The following is a 19151-nucleotide window of genomic DNA, read 5'->3' as shown; positions in this document are numbered from 1 at the left end:
TGTGCACTCCCACACACGCCAGCTGGGTGACCTTGGGCTAGTCACAGCTTTTCAGAGCTCTCTCAGCCCCACCCACCTCACAGGGTGTTTGTTGTGAGGGGGGAAGGGCAAGGAGGTTGTCAGCCCCTTTGAGTCTCCTGCAGGAGAGAAAGGGGGGATATAAATCCAAACTCTTCTAAAAGCATGCTGGCGATCATATCTTTTCTAGAGCCAAAATTCCCTTTTGGAAACAAATCAATCTCCTTCTCCCAAAATGCAAATGGAGGACGTCTGGGGGTGCAGTCGCTGTCCCAGGCCCGTGACGTAAGAGGGGTGTTGCGGCTCCCATCCACAGGAAATGGTCATGCATGCAGGTGTTTCGTCACCCTTTCCCCAAAAAACCCCGTTTGCGGTGTCTTCAGGTATTGAGGAAAGGGCTCCTCTCCTTGCCATTACGGAAAGGCCCGACAGAGGGCGCCGATGCTCCGCAGAATTGCGGTTTGCGCCGGTTGCGCTCCGCACGGGCGCCCCGCTGAGCCGCGGCTGCAAGAAAGCATTTCCATGCCGCGTCTGCAACTCCGCGGAAGCGGTGGGATTTCTTGACATGCCGAAGAACCCGCAAAGGCCAGCGGCTTCCCAGCTCCTTATTCGCCTCCCCAAGCCGTGCAGCCCGAGTTACACACTCCCCAAATCCTAGGGCGCAATACTGACAGAGGGATTTAGAGGGATGGAGATGGCCTTGCGGAGTTCAAGGTTGTCCAGTGTCCAGTTGTCCATTCAGGAGGTTCGCACCACTACCGGTTGTTTAAATGGTGCTTGTAAACAACCAGTTGTTAAATTATTTAAATCCCACCACTGGTTGTTACCCTGTGTGAACAGACGCAGGCAGCTTAGGAAGCAGGGTTTCCAAACAGGCGAAGAAATTCCTTTAAAAGTGTTTGTTTGTTTTTGGTTTGTTTTGAGAGGGGGGGGGGAGAGGTTGCCCAGGCCTGCAGAAATGTCCCAAGGTGTCCACAAATCGATTATGCCAAAATACAGGCATGTCCGTCGATTGGCGCCCACTAGCGGCCTCTGGCTGGTATAACAGGGGTTTTCTGAATTTGTGTAAGAGAAAGGAAACTACTAATCATGACGGCGTAGCAATTAATAGCATTGCTGTCAATTCTCTACACAACTCTTGAATCTATCTATCTATCTATCTATCTATCTATCTATCTATCTATCTATCTATCTATCTATCTATCTATCTATCTGTATCTCTCTCTATATCTATCTATCTATCTATCTATCTATCTATCTATCTATCTATCTATCTGTCTGTCTGTCTGTCTGTCTGTCTGTCTGTCTGTCTGTCTGTCTGTCTGTCTGTCTGTCTGTCTGTCTGTCTGCCTGTCTGTCTGTCTATCTATCTATCTATCTATCTATCTGTATCTCTCTCTCTCTCTCTCTCTCTCTCTCTCTCTCTCTCTATCTATCTATCTATCTATCTGTATCTCTCTCTCTCTCTCTCTCTCTCTCTCTCTCTCTCTCTCTCTCTCTCTCTATCTATCTATCTATCTATCTATCTATCTATCTATCTATCTATCTATCTATCTGTATCTCTCTATCTATCTCTCTATCTATCTATCTGTATCTCTCTCTCTCTCTCTCTCTCTCTCTCTCTCTATCTATCTATATCTATCTATCTATCTATCTATCTATCTATCTATCTATCTATCTATCTATCTATCTATCTATCTATCTATCTATCTATCTATCTATCTATCTATCTATCTATCTATCTATCTATCTATCTCTCTCTCTCTCTCTCTCTATCTCTCTATCTCTCTATCTCTCTATCTCTCTATCTATCTATCTATCTATCTATCTATCTATCTATCTATCTATCTATCTATCTATCTATCTATCTATCTATCTATCTATCTATCTATCTCTGAATTCGCACATTCTCCTAAATATAACCAGCCTTGGAATGGGGGGGGGGGCATCCAATGATATGCCCCGTCCCTGCGTAGCGTCGGCCTGCCATCCTCCAGGCAGTGATTGGAAATCTCTCCGTACGACAACTGAGTTCCAGGCAAAAGGGAGGGGCTCCCCTGGGTTAAAAGGGCTGTTTTGGAGGGGGGGGGCTTCTATTCCACTTTGCCAAACCTGGCCCTCCCCAGCTTGAACCTCAAACCTCTCCAGGAGTTTCCCAATGCAGACTTGATACGCCTATTCCTTGGGGGGGGGGGGGTTCTGCTTCGATTTCTCTCGGCAGAGCTCCTCCCGAATTCACGCCGCCCGGGCGTCTCCTCTCCCCCCACCCAAATCTTCAAACGACGGAGCTGCCCCTCCTCCCCCCTCCCCGCCTCCTCTTCCTCCTCCTTTCCCCCCCCCCCCCCAGCGCTTCGTCAGCAGCTCATATAAGACACCCAGAGCTGCGACTCCCTCTGACCGGCGTGAGTCACTTCCGAACCCGGCCAACCTTGCCTGGCCCGATCTCAGCACCCAGCACCCAGCTGCTGCCTGTGTCTCCACACCCCCACCCCCTTCAACCTCTCCCCTTTCGCTGGGAAAGGGGCGCCCTCCGAAGACGGGTGGGCGGGTTCCAGGGGCAGGGGAACTTTTCTCCCGGTTCCGATCCGGGGGGTATCCCGAGTTTCTTTCCCACCCGACCCCCCTCCCTAGAATCCAGCCTAGCAGAACTGTCTAGAAATATCGGCGAGAAGCAGGCCTTGTATTCTAGCCAGAGAATCGTCCGCTAGGCCCTGCCTAAAGCTGGGCGCCCCAAATTGGGGAAGGGTCGCCCCAGAAGCCCTTTCTTCGGGACAAACAGGACCCAGAGGGGGTCGGTCTAGCTGATTCGTTTCGAAAAGTGCGGGGTGGGGGTGTTGGGGCGCGCGCCAGGAGCTGTTGGAAAAGGCTGGGAGCAGAACGGCTTATATACAACACATCGCCCCGATTGAACACCCGCCTCGATTATGCACGGGTTGGCTCGCACACCTAGGCATCGGGGCGATGTGTTGTATATAAGCCGCTTTGGTACGACTTCAAGGGGGGGGGGATATATAATGATCGTTATGAAAATCGTTTTTTAAAATAAAAGGTCATTTTAAAACAAATGGTTAGGGGCGACTTTGTCCTGTGGGGGCGGGGGGTGGGGAAATGCTGTGCGAGCCACCCAAATGCACGAAGAGGGCAAACCGTGTCACAGTTCACCTCCTTGGTTGGGGGGTCCGTGCAGGGCCCAGAATCCTGCGTTATCCTTTCCCCACCAACATCAGGGGGAAAAAAATAATCCTTTCCTGGTTCCAAACGGGCGGGTTGAAACCCCCTCTGGCGACTGCCCCCCCCCCCTTGCAGCTCCTGCGCCCCCAAAGAAACGAATACCTGCTGTTGTGGGTTTTCCGGGCTGTGCGGCCGTGGTCGGGTAGATCTTGAGCAACGGCCCCACAGCCCGGAGAACCCACCACAACCCACTGAATCTCACAAGACACCAAATACCTGAGCTCATAAATGTGCCGATATAGGGCGCGCACAGTGGGAAGGCGCAGGAGCGTGCGCGCACATTTCTGGAAGCCAACCCCCCCCCCACTCCAGACGCCCCCACAGGTGCGTGGGATGCCGCGCCTCCGCCTGCCCCGCGATCCAACCGCCTGACCAAAGGCAGGGCGGCGCATCCACACGTGCGACCCGGGCGCATCCTTCTCGAGACGCATCTCCTCGCAGAGACGCATCTGCGGGGGGATCATCGATCATTGGTCTCCGGTCCGGGGCGGGTGCGCGGATCCCTGCGCGCCCGGGTGCGCGCGCGCGCGCGCCAGCCTAGGTGTGCGAGCCATCCCGTGCATAATCGAGGCGGGTGTTCCATCGGGGCGATGTGTTGTATATAAGCCGCCTGCCGACGGAGGCGGCTTTTCCGACCGGCCCAGGGCTGCGTTCCCCGAGCAGCCTCTCGTTCCCCGAGCGAGCGAGCGAGCGAGCGAGCGAGCAGGCGCAGGCGGAAGGGGCCATGGGAGAGGACCGCTGCCCCGGCCGCCTGCCCCCCCTCCCCCACTCTAGATGGATCATTACCGAGCGCGCAGGGGTCAGGATTCAGACGTCCGCTCGTCCCATGCATGCATTCGCCTCCTAGAGACCAGCGCGCCATCATGCTCTGGAAACTGGTGGAAAATGTCAAATACGAAGACATCTACGAGGTAGGTCTTGCAGGCGCCGCGCTGGGCTCGCCGGGCCCGGGCGAGAGCGGGTTCGAATCCGGCCCCGGGGTTCCGCAGAGCCGGGCGGGACTGCGGCGCAGAGCGAGGGGCGCGCCCGCGGTCCGGTCCGGCTGGCGGAGGAGCTGGGCAGCGCAGAACTTTCCCGCGGCCGCCGGGCACCCGAGCGGGACGAACTTTCTCGGGAATGCGAAGGAGACGGAGGAGATTTCAACCTGGAAGGATGGGACTATGGGGGGGGGGGGGTTGGCAGGGACCGGTTGGATTAGGAAGGAGCCGGTTGGATTAGGAAGGGGGTCTCCTTCGCTTCGGCGCGGAGCGATGACCGCCGAGAGTGACCTTTCGTTTGAAAGAAGGGGGGTGCGGAAAAAAGAAACAGGGTTTTTTTTTTGTTCGTTGCCCGGTTGTGATTTGGCTCGGCCGTCACCTCTGAGCTGGTTCCCCCCCCCCCCCCCCCGGTCCGCGTCTTTCTAACGGCGGGACAAACAGATAAGAGGAATCAGGTAGAGCGTTCACACGTTCCGGAGTGTAAGAACGCGTGGAACATCTGGAGAGGGCGAAATTGAAAAGACTCTCCCCCCCCCAAAAAAACCCCATTCTCTCTCTCTCTCTCTCTCTCTCTCTCTCTCTCTCTCTCTCTCTCTCTCTCTCTCTATCTATCTATCTATCTATCTATCTATCTATCTATCTATCTCGTTTTTGTCACCTTTGCCTTCAACCGGCTCGCCCGAGATTCTCGCACCTGGTCCCACGCCGTTCCAACCCCGCGGTCCCCGTTTGCTCGGGGGTTTCCAAATTCCCCAAATTCCAAATTCCCACCTAGCAGGGACGGCGGAACTTCCCAAAGCCACACTTGGCCTTTCGCCTTTCAGAAAAGAAATGGGCCACAGCCACTTCCGACCCCTTTTGAAAAATTATTATTATTATTATTATTATTATTATTATTATTATTATTATTATTATTATTATTATTATTATTATGGTGGAAGGAAAAATGCGGCTCTCCTTCCGGCGGAGGGGGCCAGTCAGAACCGTAGTCTGCAGTTTCCAAGTGTGAGAACGGAAGGTCTTTTCTTTCTTTCTTTCTTTCTTTCTTTCTTTCTTTCTTTCTTTCTTTCCTTCCTTCCTTCCTTCCTTCCTTCCTTCCTTCCTTCCTTCCTTCCTTCCTTCCTTCCTTCCTTCCTTCCTTCCTTCCTGCTGGCTGTCCTTTTTTCCTCTCTCCCAAACGTGCTTTTTAATCGCCTCGGCTGCGTCTTTCTTGGCTGGCGGTTGGGGAGACCTGGGAAGTCGTGTGCTACGCTCCGCGGAGTTTATCGCTCACCGCCCGGCGATCAAAAACACCAACCAGCGGAGGGTGGCGGAGGGGGGGTGGAGAGTCAAGAGATCCCAGGGACGAGTTAATCCTTAACGGAAGGGGCGACCAGGTTGCTCCCTCGACGCACCGGGGAGGAGGGGAGCGCGCCGTCGGCTCTGCAGCCCGGAGAACGACCCAGCGCCCCCCCCGCCCCGCCACGCCGCTTCTCCCAACCGAGTCGGGATCTCAGCGGGCTGCCGTCTTCCAGCCACCGAGGACGGCCCTGTCTCTTCCTGCCGAACCCAAGCCCACGCTGATGTAGACATGCACTTTTTTAAAAGGAAAAACATCCTAATCCGGGCCTGGTGTATAGGTGCCCCCCCCCCGGGGTGGGGGTCTGCCCCACGACTCCAGCCCCGACTCCAAGCCCCGTGGCTTTCTGGGACTAGGCCCCGGAAGGCAAAACACGAAACAAACGCCTAGGTGGGAGAAGGGGTGGGGGAGACCCAAGCACCGGCTTCTGAACCTTCCCCAAGGCCCTTCTGGTTCCGTGTCTCTGGTTCCGGTTTCTCGGCCTTGCCGCTGCTTGCGCAAGGGATCCTGACCCAAGGTTGAAGCCGCAGGAGTGACGGGGGGGGGGGGACTTGGGGGTCGCTTTGGAAACACACCCACGCACCCGGGCCCGCGCGTTTTCATTCCTCCCAACGCAAGCGGATCCCTGCGGTTCCGGGCATCGGGGAGGAAAGACGCCTTTCCGCGGTCTTCCGGTGCAGGCACGCGGCGGAACGGGCCAGGCTCGGGTCCAGTCCGGTCCGGGGGCGTCCCCTCCCCAGGCGGGAGAGCTTGCCCGGACGGGCTGCGCGGAATGGTAGCCAGGACGGAACATTTGGTTGAACTTTAACCGCTGAGGGCCAGTCCGGCCGGCCAAACGAGTTCTCAAACATCCCGGAGGGTGGGGGGTGGGTGGGTGGGTGGCGGGGGGGGGGAGAGGGTCTCTCCCCCTTGGCTTTGCGGAGAAACGTGGAGTCCCTTCTTAAGGGAGCGCCTTCACCTTACATCGAGGGGGCCAGGGAGGCCCAAGGGGCGAAGCGGGGGGGGGGGGCTGTATCCTCAATCCAACCGCTCCCCCCCGTCCCAAACCGGTTTGCAAAATGAACTCAGCCTGGTAGGGGCTCCCCCCCACCCCCACCCCCACCACGACCCCGCACGCACCCACGCCGCCCGCCCTCCGTAGCGACGGTAAACAAACCCCCGGCGTTGACTTCGCACAGATTAGAGAATCGCCCGCTTTTTTTTTTTTTGGTCTTTTTTTCTTTTTAATAATTATTTGCTTTAAAAATTAGGGAGCGGAGGCACCGAGGGCGATCGATTTCCTCTCGCGTTCGAAATGTCTAATTAAAGGGGAGTTTTTTAAAAGGGAAAAAAATGGAAATATGATTCCGCACACCCCCCAACCCACCCCCTCCATTTCGCCTCGGGCGTCGCTTCCCTTTCTTTTCCCCTCCTGCTCCAAATCATCAGCCCCTGTTTACACGGCAGCGAGTTAACTGAAGTTCTCTCTCTCCCCCCCCCCTCTCCCTCGGTCCATCTCTCTCCCCCCCCTCTCTCTCTCCAAACTCTGCCTCTGCCAGCGCCCCCCCCCCCCCGTCTGATTACATCTAGTAATTCTCCCCTGAATGAACGTCATTTACAATAGGAGCGCGGAGCTCTGGAGCCCGCCCGGCGAAGCAGTCACGCTCCATTCGGCCCCGCCGTTTCGCCCCCCCCCCCTGCTTAAAGTCCTTGTGTAATATTAATAGTCATGAATATCAATTATGATGAGGCGGCATGAAGCAGCCGGAGGACGACCCGGGCGCCGGAGCAGTCTGAACCTCGCCTTGGGTTGAAGAGGATTGCCTGTGGACTCTCTGGAAGGGGCGGGCGGGCGGGCAGGCGAGGGGGGGGCACACGCCATAGAGAGGCGCCTTTTTCCCCCCCAATCCAGCTTTTCGGTCCCGCTTGGGGGGGGGGGCGGGCGGGGGCGCTCTGGCCGGCTTTTTACAATTCTTTAATTGTTTTGATGGAGAGGCTAGGAAATACCCCCAGCCGTTCTTCGGGGCTCCTCGCAAGGACCCCTTGAAACGCTTTCTCCCGCCGCCGCCCCCCCCCCCTCCGCGTTCCAGCACTGCTATTTTGTACATATTTTTTAGCTCTTTTCGGGGTTTTTTCCTCCAAAATTCCAGATGTTGGTGCACACCTACGCCGCCGCCATGGTGAGTCGGAGCCGCGTCGTCTTGGGTTCGCCGCGTGCACGGTGCCGGTTCGGTTCCCCTTCTCTTTCGCCTTCGGCTGCGCAGCTTCCTCGGCCTTCACGGCGGTTGCCGGCCTCGCGGGGGGGGGGGGGATTCTCGGGTTTGACTTAGGGAGGAGGTGGGGGGGAGAAAGAAGGGAAACTTTAAAAAGAGACATGGTGGGGAATTGGGACCCCCTTCGAGGAACCGATTCGGAGTGCAGGAGCGCGTAAAACAACAGCTCGGCTTCGGGCGAAGTCCGTTATTTCGAAGGCACCCCGGCCTCCATTTTAAACCTCCCCCCACCCCAAATTACAGGATATTTGCAAACCCCCCAATCTTTTTTGCGGGGGGGGGTTCACTCATTAAATGTAATAGGTCCCCCCCCTTTCTGAAATGGAAGCGCCCATAGGGGGTATCGGTTCTGTTTTCGTTCGGTTTCGCTTTCGGCGCCTGGTCCCGAGCGCGGGGAACTTTAGGCGGCCCCCTCCGGGTGGAAGCGCTGCCCTTCCGAGAGCCGGGAAGGTTATCCGAGGAGAGGAGCCGGTTTGGGGAAGGTGGAACCGGGGAGAGCTGGCTTGAAACAAAATAATCCCAATAACAACCGCGCTCTTTCTCTCCGTCGGGGCCGGAGGCGTCTCTCGAGAGGACACGCGGGAGCTCCCGGGTCCAGATTTGCCAGGCCGGCCTTCCCACCCAGAGCGCCGCTCTTTTCCTTTTCCAGCCAGAGTTTGCAAAGGAAATCGGGGTGGGGGCAAACGCTTTCCCCTCGGTTTCCTGGTGGGGCATTTGGGGAAGGGGTTAGGGTTAGGGTTAGGGTTTGGGAAAGGGGAAAGGGGAAAGGGGGAAAGGGTGCAGCGCTGGAGCCTTGGGCCCCTTCCGCACACTTTGAATCCACTTCCACAGTGTTTTGCAAGAGTGTTTTGCTATCCCCGCACAGTCAACTCCAGCTGCAAAGTGCGCTGAAAGTGGATTCTTCTTCTTCTTCTTCTTCTTCTTCTTCTTCTTCTTCTTCTTCTTCTTCTTCTTCTTCTTCTTCTTCTTCTTCTTCTTCTTCTTCTTCTTCTTCTTCTTCTTCTTCTTCTTCTTCTCTTCTTCTTCTTCTTCTTCTGCCTGTGCGGAGGGGGCCCAGCAGGAAGCCCCCAGGCCAGGGGCGACCCAGACTCTCCCGTGCCCGGCCAGCCGACCCCATTCCCTTCTTTGTTTCTCTCCCGCAGGACCGGCACGATGGCGTCCCCGGCCACAGTTCGCGCCTGTCCCAGCTGGGCTCGGTCTCGCAGGGGCCCTACTCCAGCGCCCCGCCGCTGTCCCACACGCCGTCCTCGGACTTCCAGCCGCCCTACTTCCCGCCGCCCTACCAGCCGCTGCCCTACCACCAGAGCCAGGACCCCTACTCGCACGTCAACGACCCCTACTCCCTGAACCCGCTCCACCAGCCCCAGCAGCACCCGTGGGGCCAGCGGCAGCGCCAAGAGGTGGGCTCCGACGCCGGCTCGCTGCTGCCCCAGCCGCGGGCCTCCCTGCCGCAGCTGTCGGGCCTGGACCCCCGGCGGGACTACCACTCGGTCCGGCGCCCCGACGTCCTGCTCCACTCGGCCCACCACGGCCTGGACTCCGGCATGGGCGACGCCCTTTCCCTGCACGGCATCGGACACCCCGGCATGGAAGATATACAGGTCAGTCGCTCGGCGCGTTTGCTTTCCCGACACGTGTCAACGGCGTCCCTGCGGGGGGGGCTGCACGGGCCGAGAGGGGAAGGGGGGGTCGTTGATGGGACTCCTCTGGAGTTGCCCCGGGGGGGAGATCAGAGCCAGTCTTGGGGCCCTGCAGGCCGCATTCCTGAGCACCCCCCCCCCCAACCGGGGCGCCAAGTTCCCCTTGACCCGTCCCTCCCACAAGGTGATAGGGCGAGGGACGGCCTCGTCTTGCAAGGGACCGGGGTGGCCGGGAAACTTCCCAGTCGGTTTGGTGGGGGCGGAGGGGGGGGGGCTTTGAAAGGCCGTCAAGAGCTGCCTGATCCAGCAGAGCCTTGCCGAGGCCAGAGAGCCCGGTCCTGCAAGCGGCCTGGCTCGGGGAGGCTGAGCTGGGCTGCCCGCGTGGTGCGGTTGGAGCGACCCCTAAATTTGCCTTCGATTCCTCTGGGAGAGGCTGCCCCAGAGAAGGCTGCAGGAGGTCCGTCTCTCACTTGGTCCTTTCCCAGGAGCGCGCGGCCGTCCGGCCCGCTTTTCTTTCCCGTTTCCTTTCCGCCCGGAGATCTGTCCCCGTTTAAAGGAGGCGGCCGAGGGGCGCCCTCTTCCCCGGTCCCCTTCCCGCGATCCCCGCGATCCCCGCGTCTGCCCGGCCGTCATTCTCCTCTGCAACGGCACAAAGATCTTCCGCGGGTCTGGAAGACCCGGGGAATTTCCCAGCCTCCCCCCCCCCTCCCCTTTCTTCCCCACCGCGGCTGGCTATTGTCTGGCTGCAAACAAAGCCTCCGAGGGGGGAAGGCAGGCGGGCGGGCGGGCGGGCAGCTGCAGACCGCGAGAGGCGAGCCGGCCTGGGCCACAAGCCCGGCCCGAGCTGGACTTCGCGACCGGGGGGCTTTCGTGCCTCGTCCGGCCGGAGGTCGCCTCTCCGTGGGGAAAGGCCCTTCTCCTATCGCCCACTCCTTTCGTTTGGTGGTGGTTAAATATATATATTCCCGGTCGTTTCCCCAGAAAATGCAGTGAGCGCCTGGTTCAGGGGGAAAGAATAATATATCTTTAGGAAGGAAGGAAGGAAGGAAGGAAGGAAGAAAGAAAGAAAGAAAGAAAGAAAGAAAGAAAGAAAGAAAGAAAGAAAGAAAGAAAGAAAGAAAGAAAGAAAGAAAGAAAGAAAGAAAGAAAGAAAGAAAGAAAGAAAGAAAGAAAGAAAGAATAGAAGGAAAGGAAGGATGAAGGAAAGAAAAAAGAAAGAAAGAAAGAGAAGGAAAGGTAAGGAGGAAGGAAGGAAGGAAGGAAGAAGAGAGAAAAAGAGAAAGAGAAGGAAAAGGAAAAGAAGGATAAAGGAAGGGAAGGAAGAAGGAAGGAAAGAAGGAAGGAAAGGAAGGAAGGAAGGAAGGAAGGAAGGAAGGAAGGAAGGAAGGAAGGAAGGAAGGAAAAATAGAAGCAAAGGAAGGATGAAGGAAAGAAAAGGAAAGAAGGAAGGAAGGAAGGAAGGAAGGAAGAAGAGAGAAAAAGAGGAAGAGAAGGAAAAGAAGGATAAAGGAAGGAAAGGAAGAGAAGGAAAGGAAGAAGGAAAGAAAGAAAAAGAGAAAGAGCTAGAGAAGGAAAGAAGGAAGGAAGAAAACATCCTTCCAAACAAAAAAGGTATGGGACACAGACACTCTGAAGGACGAGGATTTGATTTGTGGGAGGGGGAGAGAGAGATCAGGGTCGAAGCCTCTTTCTTTCTCTCTCCCTGGGCAGACAGGAGTTGGGCCAGAGAGCCCCAAGGCCTTCAGTCGGAGTGCCTTCCTAGGCCCTTTCCGGTGTTCCCTTCCCGGGTTCGTTTCCTCCCTTCCGAGCAAGCGAGGCAGGTCTTGCAAGGGACGGGGGTGGCAGGGCAGAAGGGAAGGACCAAGCCACCCCTCGGGAGGCAGAGGTGGCCCAGCGAGCCTCTGGAAAAGGCCCTGATCCCTCTTGTGTTTTTGCAGTTCGCTGCCCGGTTCCCTTCAGGCGGATCCCGAATAGGGCAATAATCCATAGAAAAGTACAACTTGGGGGCGAGGTGGGTGTGGGTGGGAGATCCAATACAATGCACCACCCTTGGAAAAGAAAAACAATTGGAGTTAGAGGAGGCAGAATTTCGGAAGGCCCCAAGTGGTAGAACTAGAAAGGTTCCCTGGAAAAATCTCACCTTTCACGTTTCTTTTTCAACTTATATACTGCTTGCCCTTCGCAAGGGCCCCTTCCGCACATGCGGAATAATGCACCTTCAATCCGCTTTCAGAATTGTTTGCAAGTGGATTCTGCTATTAAAATGCATTGAAAGGGGATTGAAATGTACGGGAGGGGCCTCCAAGAAATAAAGATCAGTGTAGCCGGATGACACAGAAACAGTTTGGAAATCCTGTCGTCTTCTCTGCCGTTTGAGGCTTTGCGAAGGGCGACTTTTAGCCTATTCCGGGGGGGGGGGGGGGGAGAACCATCGACTTCCTTTTCTCAAGGAGTGGATTCTCTGCTCTTCATTGAAAAATCTCCTCAAATCGCTGCCGGACCATTGATACGTCCACGGACGAACCTGTCCGGCTCGCTTTTACTCGAGTGTAGCTCAAACGGAGGAAGCCAGTGTGGCTTCAAGGGGCCTTCCTTTGGGGCTCGATTGCTCGGGGTTATTTTGGCATAATCCGTTTGGGGATTAGGTTTGCTTCAGGGAGATATACTCATGGAGCTGATATGCCCGGGTGGGTATTTATGGGGCGGGGGGCGGGGAGGGAGCTGAAGCTCCTCCGCCATGCCCCCTAAACAGCCGTTTACTCGCAAGTAAGCCAACTGAGTTCAGCGGGACTTCCTAGCCAAGGATTGTAGGCCGAGTTGGGAGAAATCCCAGAGAAAAAAATAAGGTTTCAGACCCTAGAGAGATGGTGTGCACGCCTCAACGAAATCGGTGGGAATTTCACTCCGAGTCAATCCCTGGAGGGTCGGAGCGTTTCTTACGTCGTCGTCCCCCGCCCCGTCCTTAATGTATTGCAGCCGGTAACTCAGGTGATGAAGACAACTTGTGTATGTGTTTAAACCTCTGGAAATGGGTGTCGTTTATTGCTAGGGAAATCCACGCGTTCTCCCCCACCCCAGTTTCCCGGGCCTGCCCCCCCTTTCCAAACGCCGCCTCTTCCGAGAAGTTCAACCCCCCCCCCCCCCGCCTCCCAAGACCCTAGCGCTCTTCTAAAGCAACCCCCGGTATTACTTTTAACTAAAGGATCCTCGTAATTAAAAGTCTGCCGTGTGTGCGCGCGCGTGTGTCGCTGTGTCTCTGTGCGTGAGTGCGTGCGTGCGTTTGGCTCTCCCCCGTTTCCGCACGCAGCCCTAATTAAATCTTTACGATCCTCTCTGTGACTATTAAGCGCCAGCCTGCTGCGCGAATATCCTGTGCAAAAACCCAGCAGGCGGCCGTAATTAGATCGAAAATCAGACAAGACTCTCCTCATTAACTGCAACACCTCCGCCGCGGTGGCGGAGGGAAGCGGCCAGGGACTCAGGCAGAGCACCCCCGGGCTCCCTCGCAACGGGCCCCGAGTAGGCACAGGGGGAGCCAACCCCAAACCCCGTTCTTGGAAGAGTGACCCTGCCGGCCAAAGCGGAGGAAAACCTCCACCCGAGGAGGTGAAGTCTCTCACCGATAAATAGAGCCTCCGTATTCAGGGGTAGAATATCTGTCCCCCTTTTGGAGGCAACCCAGAGGGGCTCTTTCACACCGGGCTTGGGAGTTCCCCAGAGGTTGTGAGGTGCTAGTTTGGATGGAGCTTCGCATCCAGTTGGACAGTTTCTTCTGTCCTTATAAAAATATTTTTGGGATTGAGCGGCTGTCAAAGCGGTTAAAAGGTGTGGTGGGATAACATCTTTGGCAGGAGATCTGCCTAATCCCTTCCCCCATAAATGCAGGTTTGTATCCTTTTCTCTGACGCATTGGGTATATGACACAGGGCGCTGTCCAGTACCTTGGGCGGCAAACCTATGAGGATGCCAGACACAGACGCAGGGGAAACGCCGGGCAAAAATGCTACTGGAACAGGGCCATAACAACCCCAAAAACCCACCACACCCAAACCTATACTCACTTGAGGCAGAAGTAATCGCTGAAATCAGCTACGTTTTCCGCATGACCAAGGGAGTCCAGGAGAGGGGGTTATTTGATCATTATTTCACCGTTTTTCTTTCTGCCTGCCCACCCGAGCTGAATTTCAGGCAGATCTCCCTGGGAACAGGGTTTGACCCAGCTAGCCAGAAATATTTCAGCTGAAGCTGGGAAAATCGGTTTCCGTTTGGATCGATATCACTTTGCCCCCAAGGGCACACATTTCTCCAGGGCGTCTGGGGCCCCTTCCGCACGTGCAGAATGATGCACTTTCAATCTGCTTTTTATGCACTTTGCAGCTGGAAAGTGTGCTGTGTGGAATTTACTGTGCGAAATAGCAAAATCCATTTGCAAACCATTGTGAACGTGGGCTGAGAGTGCGTTCTTCTGCATTCGTGGAAAGGAACCTGGGAGGCAACGAATTCCCTTCGCTTGACTTCCAAACCCTTTCCCAAATGTTGTCTCAACAGGACAGCGGTTCAAATTGACTGAAAGCTGAGCCAAGCGAACCAATTTTGCACGGAACCTGAGCTGAGAATTTGTTTGAAGTCACCCCCAAACAAGGGTTTTTTTTCCTGCCCCCCTGTGTTGTAAATTGGACGCTCCTGACCCTTTTTCATCTTTTGGGGGGGAAAAACCAAATTATTATCACCAGCAAACTTAGCAAGAACTCGGAAGCTTGGAAGGAATTTGTCCTAAAAGAGGGGTTTATAAACTCAGAGTTTCCCCTTTCCAAACTTCTTTAAATTTTTGCAATATTCCTCTTTCTTGCTATAGTAGGCTAGCAACCAGTGGCCAACCAGGGCTTCCCGCTAAACCCCGGCTCGTTTCTCCCTTACAACAGGAAGGCGTAAATGTAGACAAATTTCTGACTTCCGGGAAGGAAACACACATGTCCGAATGCTGGCCCGTTCTCCTCCTGCAGAAAACTAGCTGATCCGCCCCTCCTTGGATGGAGCGTTGTCTAGCTGCAGGGATTTCGTTTCCATGGGGGTTACTGCCTGATTTCCGGGTGCCGGTGGGATTCCCAACTGGCCTGCAATTAAAAGATCCTCTCTCTTTAATGGGGTGTTATCGGCCTGCATGGTGTGCCCATTTTCACATGGCAGGCCTGTGTTCAAACCGTGTGAAAATATTTTCCTCCAGGCCTGCTGGCAACATGGGTGGGGGTGAGACCCGGAAGGCAACGGGATCCACTTCCAAATCAACTCACTTTCACAACGGTTTGCAAGCGGGTTTTGCTCTTCCGCACAGTAAAATCCAGCTGCAAAGTGGATTGAAAGTGCATTATTCTGCATGCGGAAGGGTCTCCAGAAATCAGACTCGGGAGAAATGCGCTCCCTTGGGGGCAAAGTGATAACGATGGAAAAGGAAACTGATGTTCCCAGCTTCAGCCTCAGTGGGAATATTTCTGGCTAGTTGGGTCTCACCCTCTTCCCAGTGAGAACTGAAATTCTGCTCAGTAGGCAGGCAGACATAAAAAAGGGGGGGGGGATGAGAACAAGAAGGCAACCGGACCTACTTCCAAATCAACTCACATCCCCCCCCCCCCCAATGTCTTTGCAGTATAAGCCGATTCCCGTGTATCGGGGACCTCGCCTCCCTTCGGTCAACAGGGCTTGCTCCCGTGTAAACGAGACTGCAAGCCCGGTGGCCTTCTTGGTGAAAAGAAACAGGTGGCGGCTCCTCCAGCCAGAGGGCGACAAGCGGGCGATTTCAGGGAGAAAAACCCAGAGCGGGTCTACTCGGAAGTAAGCCCCACGTCCTCCAGCTGAGGGCTTCCTCCCAGGGTAACGCTCTTGGGTTGAGGCGTTCGTTGCCTGCAATGGTGTCTGTGGCTTGTCGCCCCCCCTCCCCCCCTTGGAGGGAATTTCTTGGGGGGGGGGGTTAGGAAGCTGAAGCCAAAATAGTGCCCTGGTTCTCCTGTGTGTGTGTGTGTGTGTGTGTGTGTGTGTGAAAGCCAATTATCTCTGTCTGTCTGTCTGTCTGTCTGTCACGCCTTCATGGTGGAGATACTTCCGAGTAAAATACGCTCAGGATCGGGCTGTTTCGAAGCCTGATCCAGTCTGTTTTAGCTGGTCTTGAACAGATTGCTGTCCTGTTAGACGACACAACCGTTATGGACTTTTCTAGAAGGGCAGAAAATAAAGCATCAATATTATTATTATCGAGGGTTGCTGTCCTGTTATGCGTTTTTTTTAATCACATCAGAGAATCGCCCAGATGTTAGATCCTCTAATTCGGGAGAGCATCATTTCCGTGCCGATTTAATGAGAAGAAACTTCGCTTTCCCCGGCGAATTAATATAAATGGAAATAACAGAGAGACACCCCCCCCCTCCCCGCAAATCCCTGGGTTGAGGCTCCAGAGACTTGTGAATACCTTAATAGTCCGTCGATTTGAATGGTGATTCCTTTATTATTATCATTTTTTTTAATTTTTATTCCTAGTCGGTGGAAGATGCAAACAACAGCGGCATGAACCTGCTGGATCAATCCGTCATCAAAAAAGGTAAGAACTATTCCCCCCCCCCCCTTTCCCCCGATAAATTAAGGCGCCGTTATTTTCCAGTCGGATGGGGTGAAACTGGAGTCAAATCGAAGCCGTCAGGCGCGGGCCCCGTGCCTACTCAGAAGGAAATCCCGCCGCGGTGGGGGGGCAGGATCCGACCTTTCAACGTCTGGCAAGCAAGACACGTGGTGGGAAAAGACGGCTCCGAGCCACGTGTCGTTCGCACGGGCTTTTGCTGCGCGTAATCGCGGCGCTGGCAACCATCTCCCCCCTGAAGAGGGGCGCAGCTAAACCCCTAACGTTCAGGGGCCCCGATAACGACGCTCACACGTGCTCAACAGACCCAAATCTTCCCGGAAAGCGAGCCCTTATTGACAGTGATGGGGATTAACTCCGAGCAGAGGGGTGTGTGTGGATAGATACAGGAGTTGGACGCTTGTAGCTCCGGGCTAGAAACTCCGCCGTCCGATTCGGGAGTCGGTTCTCAACTCATCCACGTGCTTCGGCTCGGGGTGTGGGGGGGGGGGGCAGCGCAGAGGTGGGGGAGGGCCGGGCCGGGCCTTACTTTGCGCTTGAATCGGCTACATCCTGTTCCCAAACGCGGCTACCCCGCCCGTTCAAAAAGGAGCGGAATATTCGCCTGCAAATATTCCCAGCAAATTGGAAGAAGAAAAGAAACACTCTTGGTCTTTTTGGGGGTGCGGTGGCGAGACCCCCCCCCCCTTCTCTTTGCTGCGGTTGCTTGACCGAGGAGTTTGCAATAGTATTGGGTGTTTTTTTTGGGGGGGGGGCATATTCCAGTTGGGGAGGGGGTTGACTTATGAACAAACCTGCTACCTATACGTGCCGGTTGCTTGCCCCTGGGAAGGTATTTCCCCCGTCTATGCCTGAGCGAGTGGAGAAATGGAGCATTTGTGAACAAAATAATAACAATCCGCTGGGTTTTATTTTTTTTAAAGCCACCCTCCCCCCTCTCTCCTCTCTCCCCGCACCCATGATTTAGGGAACGCGCCTCTTGGCCCCCATACTGTTCCAGGGAATGTGATATTAACAAATGTTTGCCATCTATCGTACAGCTGTAAGCAAAATAATTAACTAATTAAACTAATTAAATGTAATTACAATAACTCATTTTGGGCGTGTTGCAGCTGCTCTTCGCTTCGCCCTCCCCGCGTTGCTCTGAACGCCACGCGGGGCCCCGAGAGATTGCGGAGGCCTTGCTCAACACATACTTTGGAGAGGGAAATTTGAGTCATCCGAGGGGATTTCTTTTTCTCTGTCGAGTTTTCCGAGCCGGCGGGGGGGGGGGGGGGGAGGAGGGGGGGCTTCGCTGATCTGAAGGGCTGCCTGTTACCCGCGAGTAAATCTCCTTTCGTTCCGCGGGACTTACTTCCGAGTAGACAGGGCTAGGGTGCCCAAGAGGGCCCTTGTTTTCTGATAGGTTCCTAGCCAGTTGCTCTTCGGATCCCCCCCCCCCAATCGTGGCCACGATCCTTTTGCCGTTTACTCAGAAGAAAGCTCTACAGACGTCAGAGGCCCTGTTTCCAAATACGTTTAACTAAACGGGGGAGTGGGGGTCTTTCACCGTGTCAGTGGCGGAATGGTGGTGTACAATGTTTGTTTCATACTTTATACTGGGGAGGGGGGTGCCCGCCTGGTCTGTCTCCTCGGAAGTAATTTCGAACCAAATTTAGGTGAACCCAGCTGCACTTGGGTCCCAACAGGAAGGGTGCAGAGTTCGGAACTCGCTCCCGAGTAGACGTGCCTTGGTCAGAGGCTGGATTGGATTGTTTTTTTCCCCCTCTCCGTTGAAGGGGATTCTCTGTTGTGAATGCGGTTCCCGTTTCTGGAGGCGTTTACACGCTCTGAGCGAGATGGCCCTTTCGGATCTTCCTCTCGCTCTGCCGCTGCTTCCTCGAAGGGGCGTCAGTCAACCCAGGGGTTACTCGGAAGCAAGGCCCCCGTCCGCACATGCAGAATAATGCACTTCCAATCCACTTTCACCATGGTTTGCAAGTGGATTTGGCTCTTCCGCACAGCAAAATCCAGCGGCAAAGTGCATTAAAAGTGGATTGAAAGTGCATTATTCTGCACTTGCGGAAGGGGCCTCAATGCTATTGTCTCTGAGGCGGTAGCCTGCTATTGCCTTGAGAACTAAACAGGGGGCAGAGAAAGGCTATAAACATGACAATTGCCAACGTGGAGATCTATTCCCGGGGGGGGGGGGGGAATGTTTGCATCTGAGGGGATCGCCTTGAAACGAAAGGCGAGCCAGGCCGGTGGCTCCTTTCGGCTGGTTGTGATCCTAAGCTCGTGGATTTGGCCACCAGTGACTTCCCAGCAAGCCGGCCCCATACCTCACGCCCCCCCCCCCTTTGGTCTCTTGTGGGGGGGGGGGTCTGTTCGGGGAAGTCGATGAGCCGGAAAATCCAGGTTAAACGCCTTTGAGGTTCACCAGCCTTCCAAGGAGCGCCTGGACCCCTTTCCCAACGCAACGAGTTAAAGAGAAAGAAACACCACAAACGCACAACCTGCGGGACCTTCACAGTAGCCAACTCTGTTTAAAAGAGGCGCAACTTTCCTTCCTCAAAATGCCCCCTTCCGAGTTTTAGTTAATTGCGTTTTTTTTTCCAGGAAAGGGAAGGTCAGATTCTCTAAGAGGAGACGAAAGAAATGCTTTTTAGAAGCCGTTTTTAAGATTAGCGGCTGGGCGAGGGAGGTGGGCTGCTTTCACAGCAGGCAGGGGAGGGTTCCGCATGGGCCAAAAACAGCGGTGTGAAATCGGTGTTTCCTTAGAGGCGTCCAAATCCCGGGGCTGCTTTGCCTTGAGAAGAATCACCCACCCAGAGGCGAATCCCAAAGGCTGGCTCCTGCCTTTCCGATCTGGGGCAAATCATTTTATTTCATTTCCCCCTCCCAATTTTTTTTTTTTACTTAATGCCCGTTTCTTCCCTCCCTCCCATCCGCCTTCTCCGTTTCTTATCCCCTGTCTCCAAAAAGATTGACAGCAGCTCGCGTATTTCCCCGTTTCAAGTGATTTAAAAACTTGCTTTCCCGGTTTTAAACGATTTTATATCTTGTTTTTGCAACAAGAACCCCGATCCC

General features: G+C 55.0%; 1 protein-coding gene across 1 annotated transcript; it reads left to right on the top strand.

Annotated features, from left to right (window-relative positions):
- The first annotated feature begins 3637 nt into the window (after positions 1-3637).
- On the top strand, positions 3638-16291 carry TFAP2B (transcription factor AP-2 beta). The gene is made up of 3 exons (XM_048506862.1): positions 3638-4160; positions 8960-9418; positions 15986-16291. Exons 1-3 carry the CDS (start codon positions 4080-4082, stop codon positions 16289-16291), a joined length of 846 nt encoding a protein of 281 aa, XP_048362819.1. The 5' UTR covers positions 3638-4079.
- Positions 16292-19151: the final 2860 nt, after the last annotated feature.

This window comes from Sphaerodactylus townsendi, linkage group LG01 (assembly GCF_021028975.2).
Source record: "Sphaerodactylus townsendi isolate TG3544 linkage group LG01, MPM_Stown_v2.3, whole genome shotgun sequence".
Taxonomy (NCBI): domain Eukaryota; kingdom Metazoa; phylum Chordata; class Lepidosauria; order Squamata; family Sphaerodactylidae; genus Sphaerodactylus; species Sphaerodactylus townsendi.
Note: the sequence above shows the minus strand (reverse complement) of the source record. Positions and strands in the feature narration are given on the sequence as shown.

Coding starts and splice junctions, on each gene's coding strand:
- TFAP2B (XM_048506862.1), top strand. CDS start 4,080: ATGCATTCGCCTCCTAGAGACCAGCGCGCCATCATGCTCTGGAAACTG. Junction 4,161..8,959: donor AATACGAAGACATCTACGAG/GTAGGTCTTGCA, acceptor TCTCTCCCGCAG/GACCGGCACGATGGCGTCCC. Junction 9,419..15,985: donor CCGGCATGGAAGATATACAG/GTCAGTCGCTCG, acceptor TTTTATTCCTAG/TCGGTGGAAGATGCAAACAA.